The 11,147-nt window shown below is 37.7% G+C and overlaps 1 protein-coding gene across 1 annotated transcript in view; it reads right to left on the bottom strand.

Moving 5' to 3' along the window:
- The window catches only part of LOC107659431 (protein scribble homolog), a 96,551-nt gene that overhangs the window by 2,573 nt on the left and 82,831 nt on the right, over window positions 1-11,147 (bottom strand). Inside the window, exons 34-42 of the mRNA XM_016448379.1 lie at window positions 10,243-10,386; window positions 9,622-9,781; window positions 9,313-9,523; window positions 8,478-8,567; window positions 8,221-8,403; window positions 5,958-6,097; window positions 5,786-5,823; window positions 5,420-5,494; window positions 2,392-2,437 (exon numbers count right to left, since the gene is read on the bottom strand). Of these exons, the coding sequence (XP_016303865.1) occupies window positions 2,392-2,437; window positions 5,420-5,494; window positions 5,786-5,823; window positions 5,958-6,097; window positions 8,221-8,403; window positions 8,478-8,567; window positions 9,313-9,523; window positions 9,622-9,781; window positions 10,243-10,386 (1,087 nt within the window). The remainder of the gene's footprint in view (window positions 1-2,391; window positions 2,438-5,419; window positions 5,495-5,785; window positions 5,824-5,957; window positions 6,098-8,220; window positions 8,404-8,477; window positions 8,568-9,312; window positions 9,524-9,621; window positions 9,782-10,242; window positions 10,387-11,147) is intronic.

Here is an 11,147-nt window from a genome sequence, read left to right as displayed (position 1 = left end):
GCAAATGGCTGCAATATAACAAAGAGTGAAAAATTGAAGGGGGTCTGAATACTTTCCGTACCCACTGTGTATGTGTATATATATATATATATATATATATGCACTGTACAGCTATGCCCTCTGGATTACCAAATCAATCCCTATTTTAATAAAAGTTCCAGTGACAGATCTCCTGTTAGACATACAAATAACAGGTTCACCAATTTTTCAAAACATAAAACATGCAAGCTGCAAAAATGATGTTAGCATTTTTTACTGCTAATGCAGCAGAGAGCATTTTTTGAACTTTGAAAATCGCTTGATTATGCAAAGTAGGGATGCACAATATATTGGTACCATATCAGTTATTGGCTAATATTAAAGATTTTGAAAGAAATTTATCTTTTTACATGGCTCTCTGGAATACTTGATTCTGATTCGTCAGTCTAAACAATGTTTTTAGTCTCACCCAAAATGTTTTTTTTTTTAAACATTTAAAATCAATATTTATTATTAACATTATTTGGTGAAAAGCCATCTAGTAAGTAGTATGACTGTACTTAATCCCTTAAATGTTCATCTTGTTTAAAAATTCAACCCAAATCAATATTTTGTGTCCAATTATTTACTCATGTGGCAAGTAGCTATGAAATAAGAGGGATAAATGTACACCCAGCTGGTTGACAATGACAAAAAAAAAAAAACTGGCAAAATTATTTCATAATAACCAGCTAGACGCACAATATTCCTGACATATCTGTCAATATTAGATGTGCTATTAAGCATGCATATTTGCCCTGTTTTTATATTAAAAGCACCTTTGCCATCATCTCAAACTTAACTCAAAGTTAATCTTTGAAACAAATAATTTAATGACACTGTTAAATGTTATCTTTAGCACTCAAACAACTGAAATCTCAATTTCATACTGTAAATTTACATTACATTTAAAAAGACTGATTTCAAATTTTTTTTTTTTAGGGTTTTACTTTCAATTTATTCAGACAGAATAGTACAGAATTTTAATACGGACCATTGTTATCAGCCATAAAATAAAAATAATTATCAGCTTACAATTATCAGACAGAATTTGAATATCAGGGCATCCCTAGTTACCTATTGTGTCAACCAATGTTGATACACACTATGCCAAACAGAAGAGTAGATGTTTAAATCTTCACCCATTATAACACGTATGGTACTGTTATGGCAAACTGCAGCATGTGGCATCACATTCAGAGGGGTAGAATTGACATGCAGTTCTAGGGCTGGGCGATATGGCCAAAAAAAATCAACAACAACATATATCTGTATTTTCTAGCTGTACTGCGATATACGGTATATATCTCTGTATTTTCTCTGTTTTTCTATTTGGATGAAAAAAAATTATGTATTTTTAAAAATTTAATTTTACATCCTGCCTGATGTTCTCCAATGAAACAATGTTCATATTAAAGGCTATGAAAACAAATATAGTGAATGTACCATGTACAGTAGGTTATGCTATTATATTACGTGCAAAAAAGGGTTCAAATCAGATTACATTCGAACATTACAATTTAAAAACAAAAAAAAACAATGCTTTTTAAAGCAGAAGTTAAATTCACTAAGCCAAAAATGAAAATAAAAGTACTGGGATGGCGCTCGTTCACTGAAGTCTTCAAGAGACTTGAAGGCTCGTCCATTCCTGACAGCAAAATGGAAATATTTCCATGACTTTCTAATGTTTACAGAAGGAGAAAATACCAGTGAAACGTAAGTTATGCACTGAGGAAAACACCGCATCTCTCTGTCAGCAAAACATGTATCTGTCAGAGCATCTGACGGGGTAAGTAGCTTTAAACTATACATGTTAACTATATCTTACGAGTTATTTTAAAGCCCTTAATATAAAGCATGTCTCATGTTTAGGACAAACTGGATTATGCACTCATTGCCTCATCCCATATCGTTTGTAAAAAATATATCGATAAATCGTACAAACTTTATATATCGCCCAGCCCTATGCAGTTCATGTCATCAGGATGTGTTGCAGGTAAAAGCGTTTGCCAGATGTTAGAGAACACGCCCATTTTGAAAAATGGGTAGAACTCTTAATCAAGTAACCATGATTCCCTAAAAACAAGTTGAAGGATGAAAGCACAGAGAAACCCACTGCTCACCTGAACCTTACTCATTTTGAAGAAACTAGATTATAATCAAGTGCAGCACAACAGGCTTCTTATCAAAAACCAATGCATATGCACACACACAAACACACACACACAGACCTCCTACCAAAATTAGAAGAGCACTTATCCAAGGAAGTCGCCTGTGTCAAGAGGACAATAACTGTGAGCCAAGTACTAGTGAACACAACACAAAGATACCCTGTACACTACAGCACTGACCCACAAATGATGAGGAACTTACCTGGGTTATCATCCATGAAGTGCACATCACCACCTGCACCAGGAGACTGCAAGAGAGAGACAGAGCATGAGAGAAGGAAACAGAGTTCAGAAAGAATTCAACAGCTCATCTGTTTCTTTCCGGCAGAATAGACAATTGGAAGAGTGAAACCTTTAGGTGTCTCCCAAGAATAGCTCTTTTTGGCAGAAATGCAGAAATGCTGGGTGTAAATAATTTCTCATTCATTTTAAAAGACAAATGTAGATGACAAGATGAGGTCTTTTGAATGGCACAGAGGTTGTTTGGATCAACAGGCTCTTGACATCTGAACCACAGAGCTGTTCTGGGAGACGCCGCTTCACCTTCACCTGACCAGAAAGCACTTTGTAGGGGAGCTGCTGCTTCAGACTTGCACCACTGCTGTGGACAGACTTACTGAGGGACATCTAGATTAAAATGCCTCAGATTCCTGTTTCATGTCCATAAACCCTGAAAAATCCTCATGTTCCTCTGTCAGAGAGCCAGGGATGTGGTGTTATAATAATGCTGATAATGCCCCAATAACAAGACTTTTTCCATCTCTTCACCTGCTAATTTTAAGAACTGGAAGAAAATGTATAATATACCAACCTCTGCTTTTCACAAAGCCCACTTAAAACTTCACACAACAGTCCTTCCAAACACAACACAGGCATGCTGTACAAACCTTCACCCCCACCAAAAAACATGTTGCCAACAAGTTCTTTTTCATTTTTTTTGAAAAGGCTCAAAAATCCCTTGGAAAAACCCTGAGAGCTGTATTAAATTATCCCAGTCAGGGTGAAGGTGCTTCTTCACACATTAAATCACATAACACAACATAAATACTCACAACACACAGCCAAAACATGTAAGTCTCAAAAGGCCACCAAATAACACATAAGGATTCACCAGGCTTCCTGTACATTGCTTTGCTTGAATACAGTGTGCAGTAAATTAAGATTGACTAGCAGGTATTTTGAATTACCCGTTTCTAACATAATCAAACAAGACAAACATATCTTAAAGAATTTAAAGGCGATTTTAAATGGGAATTTACACTACCATTCAAAAGTGTGGGGTCGGTAAGTTTTTTGATGTTTTTGAAAGAAACATTAAAACAACACTGTGAATCGCAATACTATTTTAATATATTTTAAAATGCATTTTATTCCTGTGATGTAAAACCTGAATTTCAAGCAGTCATTACTCCAGTCTTCAGTGTCACATGATCCATTAGAAATCATTCTAATATGCTGATTTGCTGCTCAAGAAACATTTCAATTTAAATTCAATTAAGATGAAAAAAAAGAGTAAAAAAACAGCATTTATTGAAATCTTACTAAAAAAAAAAAATCTTACTAACCCCAACCTTTTAAACAGTGTATGTTTGTAATATATATCCTTGTAAGCTTGTGTAAGGATGTTATTATTACTAAAATGGAATGACATGTTTTACGCATACTTCTAAAGCTTAAAAAAAAACAGCAGTCAATAACTAGTTGTAACATTTAACATTTATGACAAAATAGTAGTATTGTGTGGCTATTGTGAGAGAAACACAAAATTCCAGTTAAGTTAAAAAGTTTTGGCTGCATATCTGAAAGGACAAAAGCAGTAAACTGCTTGAGAATAAAAATGACTAAATATAAAAACATTTGTTTTAATTACATAAAATATTTAGAATATAAAAATATCCTTAAAAGACAAAATATAAACTCTTGATAGTACTATTGTTATCTGTCACTTTGGTTACAGGCTTTATTCAAGGCCACCATGAGTTAGAGAAGAGGACTGACTTCTGTTGCCTGATCATACAGACATTATTACGACATTATTATTTCTGTCTGAAAAGGACAATGTGAGAGTAACAGCTGTTAGCAAATATCAACCTCATACACGACATTGTCAGTGTAGCCTGAATTGCTATACTTACCAATTAAATAATGCAGGTCTTAAAAACATGTCCTCCACCCACTACACTCAACTGAAATCAATAAAATTTGAAAAATGTTCTGCTCAGCAAACCAGTGCATTAATTATACCTTTCAAAGAAAGATGCTGATTGTTGGTCATTGAAATAATCCAGATTAAGCAAATTTGATTGTCAAGGGATATGCTGAACAAACGTAAATGCTTTAGCTGAATCTTCACACCAAAATTATCATTCATTCAATATTTTGAGGGTTTTATTTAATTTCACAAGCCAATTTAGAATTGTGCCAGTCTCACAGATTTGGTGGTCTTTTGGTCTGGTATTAGAGGAACAGTATTGGAACATTAACAATCATAAAAATTACTTCACCCCACATGCCCAATTTCCCTTCATACAAAGATCCAGAAACAACCACAAAACATCAAAGCAAGAAACACAAGTTCCTTTGTTCCCATGACCCCCTGCAACCCCAGTAGAACTGACTCTCCCAGTGACACCACATGAAACAGCCACATTCAGCTCTTTTACTCAATTTGATAGTCAAAAAATGGCCTTCAGACATGCTGTAGGCGTCAGACCAGTTTGGCCAAATGTGTGTTATTAGCTGCTGTCTGAGGGTGAGTGCATGAGGCTGTACACAGAGCAGAGGGAGGGAGAGGACAATGCAAAGACGTTTTCCTTCTGAGTGTTTTAGTGCATTAGTATGTTTTGGTTCAACGCAAAGCCCATGGACCAAACTGTAAACCCCACCTTTATGCTACATCCGTATACCCAGAAGAGAAGCACATGGTATTGACAATGTGTAGATTAAGAACAGGATGTGTTTTAAGCTGTGGAAATCATCCTTAGAACCAAAAACTAAACCCAAATCGCTGACAACTAAGATCAAGAATGATGCTTAAAGCAGCAGTAACATGAATGACCATGCTGCTCACGTTGGCGAGTACAGGGCCCCTAATAGTTGACAGTTTTGAACTAGCTATCAGAAGGGCCAGGGAGAGAAGGAGCAGGGGAGCAGGGAAAGCCAGGAGGACAGCAGTGGCTCAAAGGGTTCGGGCAGGCTGGACTCCTCGATGCTTTGCATGCAGGCAATACCTGAATGTCGTAAACAGGTTTGGAAGAAGGAATGGCAGCAAATTGTCGGTAGTCAAACTTCTTTTCTGACAGGGACTAAAAGGACAGCAAACAGGCATAAGCAGTGGAGAGATAAAGAGGGGGGGAATCAATATTGTAAAAGAGAGATGGCAGGATGGAGGGAGGGAAGGACAGAGATGTGTAAACGTACAAGAAGGAGAAAGGACAACAAAGAAAAGAGATAAAGGAAAAGTTCATGGATGTTGCTCTATATGCTATGGACATGACTGTTAGAGTAAAGAATGGCTATCATCGAAAGTAAAAAAAGTGGATTAGTCTACCAAAACAACAATCAACTAAATGAACAAACAAACAATTGTCTCATACCAGTCTGCCTGGTGAAGTCACTGCCCGTGGACTGATATCTGTTTAAGAAACAACAATGGATACATTTAACACAACTGACTTTTAAAAATGACCCAGTAACACACAACAGAGTATGAAAACAGAGCCCAGTATTGTTGTACTCTCTTTCAGAAAAGGTAAATGAGATCATCACCTTCCATTGGTGTTGGAGAGGGTGTGGGCGCAGGGGACGGCGACTCTGACAGCTGATCCAGCGTGCCACGCTTCTTCCCCTCTTTAGACTTGGCAATGACCATCTGGGCCTTCAAAGCATCCTGCTCTAGAGACTTCATCCTGGAGAGAGAGGGAGATACAGTGAGACACAGAGAGTGATAGGAGAATAGGAGTTAATTTTGATGGAGGCTGTCAAATTTTTTTTAGCAAACGTTACCTTCAAAGCATCCTGCTCTAGAGACTTCATCCTGGAGAGAGAGGGAGATACAGTGAGACACAGAGAGTGATAGGAGAAATGTAAACAGGATGAGAAGTGAAAGATAAGCAGAGCTGCTGTGCACACTGATTGGTTAATACAGGAGAAGTTAATTTTGATGGAGGCTGTCAAATTTTTTTTAGCAAACGTTATGAGAAGGAATCACACAAACTAGAGATGCACCGATTAGCTTTCATGCTGTAAAACAACCATGAAAGCTCAAGGGGGAAGAATACTATATAGGCATTATAGGACCACTGAGGTATCAACCACCAATGCACCATTAAAGGGATAATTCACCCAAAATTGAAAATTCAGTCATTATTTATTGAATTAGCATTTTTGGGTATTATCCTACTAAAGTTGTATGACCTTCTTTCTTTTTCAGACACACAAATAAAATGTGCTTGTCTAAATAACGACAGTGATTAGTGACCAGCTTTAACAAAAAAGATGCAAAAGTATCAAAGAATGATCCCATTCAACTTGTGACATATTTTCCAAGGACATACAATAGGGTTTTGTAAAAAGACAAACCAAAATTTTATTTATTACTTAGTGAAAACCTGACCTTGGCCATTGGTTTGATGTAGATGACGGCAGGTTTATAAGACCGGGCAGGGTGAGTAGGTGAGTAAATAATGACAAAATTTTCATATTTGGATAAACTACTCATTTAAGCCAAGAACTTTAAGCTCTGCCAAACTTTGTTAGATTAGAGTTAGTTTCAGTATGGTGCACACAGTCCATTCACAGACTCATATTGCACACAAAAATGACTCAATCATTCCAAAATCCCAAGCTCTAATCTTTAACCAGTGTGTTGCTTTTTCAGATTTAGCCAAACCTAAACATCACCTAAAAAGCTGTGTGATTGGTAATTTTTACCTTGCAATGTGGACCAAACATTGCTGAAATCTCTCACACATTTAAACTCAGTGAATATTGCTTAATTGAACACTGCCTACATGTGAAAAATTTCAAGTTTTAACACAGCTTCTATATGAAGGTAAGCAGGTGCTTCTAATGAAAGTCTTGGTATAGACTATAATTAGTATCAGTGCACCTCTAATAAAAAACAACTGCAAGCAACTTGAATAATGACAAAGAAAAACACTTGTTATCAGGACAATACAAGACCTTTACTGGTACACAGATGGGAGGCAAAAGTGAGTGAGCTGAGAGAAGGAGGGAGTGTGCTACCAAACTAAATAATAAATAAAATAGCACATGTGCAGAAGCAGTAGTGGGTCTTGTGGGACAAGTTCATCGTTCAGAAAAAGCCACCACAACATTTTTCACCCTTTACACACTATGCACTATAAAATGTCCACAAGCACCAAGCACCCCAAGCGGTGTCAGGCATCACAGCTAAGCCCCCATGATACTTTTTGGCTGTTAAGGGCAGACCTGGGCTGACAGGAAGAGGAGGAGCAGGAAGTGGGAGGGGCTGCAGAGCTGCCTAGAGATGCTCTCACACGGGACTGGTAAAGCCGCTTAGCCAGGTCTTGCTCATACTGCCTTACGTCCTCCTCTAGACCACAAGGCCTTGGGAGCAGCAAGTAAGAAAGTAGAGAGGATAGAAGACGGTAACACACAAAGAAAAGGAAAGAGAGGAAAAAGACTACAGATGAAAGAAAACACTATGAAACGGACAGTAAAGATTAAGAAGGGGAGGTCTACATTGAAACTCAGGGCCATCAAAGACAAATGCACAACATGAGATGTGTATATAGAAATAAAATATATAATATATCTATTTCATGGATTCCTATATCCAAAGAATGTGAAAATGTCTTTGATAGCCCCATTCATCAAGGGGAAGACATGAGAAACTGGGTAAGCATTTCCTTGAGCCTGGAGAAAAAGCTGAGATTAAAATACCACAAGTGGACAGCTCTTCAGAGATCAGCGTTACAGAGGAAAGGATGAGACTGGAGAGAGAAACATTTCACATAACACATCATTCTCTCTCTGGCTGTTATACCTGGCTGCTCTCCACATGGCCCTCTTCTCTGCCTCCAGGGCTCGTTTTTCAGCAGGCGACAGCTCCTTGTCCAGGACGACAGCAAGCTCCGGGCTCTGCATGCGTAATCGCTCTTGTTGCCTACGCTCTGCTTTGGCCGTCCGAATGGGAGCCACAGATTCACTGGGATAAACTGGGATCAAACTGTTAAGACAAACACTGGGTCAAGCAATTCAAATATCTTAAAAAATACAAAACTAGGTTTTAGCATTCCTCACCCCGTCATGGAGTTGGGTCTCTGTTCCAGTCTGAAGCTGTCTTCCATTGAATTCCGCTGAGAGTCTCCTTTACCGTCCACGGAGGAGGGACTGGATTGAAAAATGATAAATAAATACTTTTTACTATTTTATTATTATTAAATGGTTTGATGAACCTTTCAAATGTTTGCGGTCAGAAAGATTTTTAAATAAATTAAAAAAATTATTTTTAGCAAGGACAAAATAAATTGATCAAAAGTGACAGCAAAAACATTTATAATGTTACAAAAGATTTCTATTTCAAATAAATGCTGTTCTTTTGAACTTTCTATTCATCAGAGAATCCTGAAAAATATGTTTCACATTTTCCACAAAATATTAAGCAGCACAACTGTTTTCAAAATTGATAAAAGGAAATGTTTCCCGAGAAGCAAATCAGCCAATCATATTAGAATGATTTCTGAAAGATCATGTGACACTGAAGACTGAAGTATTGGCTGCTGAAAATTCAGCTGTCACAGGAAAAAAAAAAAAAGCATTTTAAAATATATTAAAATTAAAAAGAGTCTTAATTTTACTATATCTTTAACCAAATAAACGTCTTGTTTTTTTAAAAGACTTTTTCAAAACATAAATTGTTCTGACCCCTCACTTTTAAATGGTAGTCTATATTTTTTATGCATTTATTTTATTAATCAAAGATATCAGAATGGGAGTTCTAGATGTTCAGAGTGTGTTCTGTAATCAAAACTTCAATGATAAAAAGCAAACAAACAAACAAAAAAACCCACTCCCATATGAAAAAAAACTTTGCAACTTTGAAATACTAGCAAATGATTGAGCAAACGTTGCTTACCCTGAGCTGCCACAGTGGCTGGGAGGTGTGGCACACTGCCTCAGAGATGGGGAACTGTGGCTTCCTAAGCTCTCGACCTTGTACTCCACACCATCAAGGACAACCTTTCCGTGAGCCTTCATATCTGCCACCTGCTTCGCCAGATCTTCCTCCTCATCCTCCTCATCTTCATCCAGCATATATTCTTGTGTCCTTTGTTCAATTCGCTTTGCTGAGAAAAGTCATTGACAAACAATTTAGCATGATTCAACGATCAACTCAAGTTACTGTAGCTTAACATCAATGTTTGACAACTAAACAGACACAAACCTTCTTCCTCTTTCATTTTCTTCAAGTCATCTTCTCCCACAAGTGAGATGCGAGGTTTGGGTTTGTCTGGTGTCTGCTGCTTCACGTCAATCTCAAAATATTTCTGCCTGTCTCTGAAGGAGCGCTGCTCTGGGCCATCTCTGCCAATAGAGGAGGGGGTCTGGGAGAGAGAGAGCGAGGATTCAGATTTCAGATCAGTTGTAAAGAACACTATACATGCAACCAAATTTTACATGCATCCGACATGCAAGAGCAAGTCCCATTAATTCTGAAATTCAGACAATGATTAAAACTTTGCACAAATACACCAAATCTTTGCCAATCCACCACCATGATGATGTAGTTATTGCATAATGTGCTGCTACTGCAAAAATATTCAATTTGCTGCTCGCCTGAAGCCTCTTCTCACCAATAATAATTGCTTTGATTCAGAACACCGATCAATCTCGTTCCCATATTTTACCACAACGCATGCTGCCAGGTGATCGGGCTTCTTGACATTGCGGACACACAATTTATTATGTTTCTTTGTTGCAGTTCGAAGCGACACATACACCTGCACCACCACCACTCAAGTTTAGAGGAATCAAAGTGTGGTTTTGCTGGAAATCAGATGGGTACCTTCAACTCCACTGAGGGGCGAGACAAGCGTGGCACGGCTGCCAGGCTCCTGTACTCGTGGCGGTCAGATGAGAGAGAGGGATGAGGCCTGAGAGGACCACTGCCCTCAGCCTCATCCACAAACACCTCATTATTCAGCTCAGGCTGAAAGACCCATCATGTACAACATATCAACACCACACTTGCAAACAATATTACATTGTTAATTTGAGTTGTGGCGAGACAGTACAAACCAAATATGTGTTATGGGTCAGGCTCATACAAAAGTCATCATCATGTAGAAGAAATATTTGGAATACACTACACATCTTCTGAACAGATTTTCAAACACTATGTATCATACACTTTGAAATTTGAAAATGGTTACAGTGGAAAAACTGCTCATCATACACTAAATGATATAGGATCAGACTACCAAACTTTTAAATAATTCTGAACACAAACTCACACAGAAACACGTGATTTGTTGCTAGGAGACGCATGACAGATAAAAACAATGTGTTCTAAATTTGGCTCAAAATATCAAACATGTTTAAAATCCTCAGACTAAACAGAACACAAGAAGTCACAATCTGCAGACTGACTTTTGGCAACTAGCATTGACTGGTCCAGACTAAACAAAAATTGTGTAGTGTATTCCAGCTTTAAAGGGGTCCTATTATGCTCTTTTACAAAGTCTTGATTTTGTTTTGGGGGTGTACTAGATAGAACAGGCTCTCATACAAGGTTGTTCGAAAAACACATTATTTTTCACATATTTTACATTATTACAACACCTCTCTCCCCAGTCTGGCATGAACGGCTCGAATAGTTCCTGCAGTGTTGCCAACTGCTTTCAATTGAAAGTAGCTAAAACTGGTTGCTAAATGTCACTAGATGACATCACAATGGCAAATTCACTGATC

The sequence above is a fragment of the Sinocyclocheilus anshuiensis genome, unplaced genomic scaffold (assembly GCF_001515605.1).
Source record: "Sinocyclocheilus anshuiensis isolate Anshui unplaced genomic scaffold, SAMN03320099.WGS_v1.1 scaffold815, whole genome shotgun sequence".
NCBI lineage: Eukaryota > Metazoa > Chordata > Actinopteri > Cypriniformes > Cyprinidae > Sinocyclocheilus > Sinocyclocheilus anshuiensis.
Note: the sequence above shows the minus strand (reverse complement) of the source record. Positions and strands in the feature narration are given on the sequence as shown.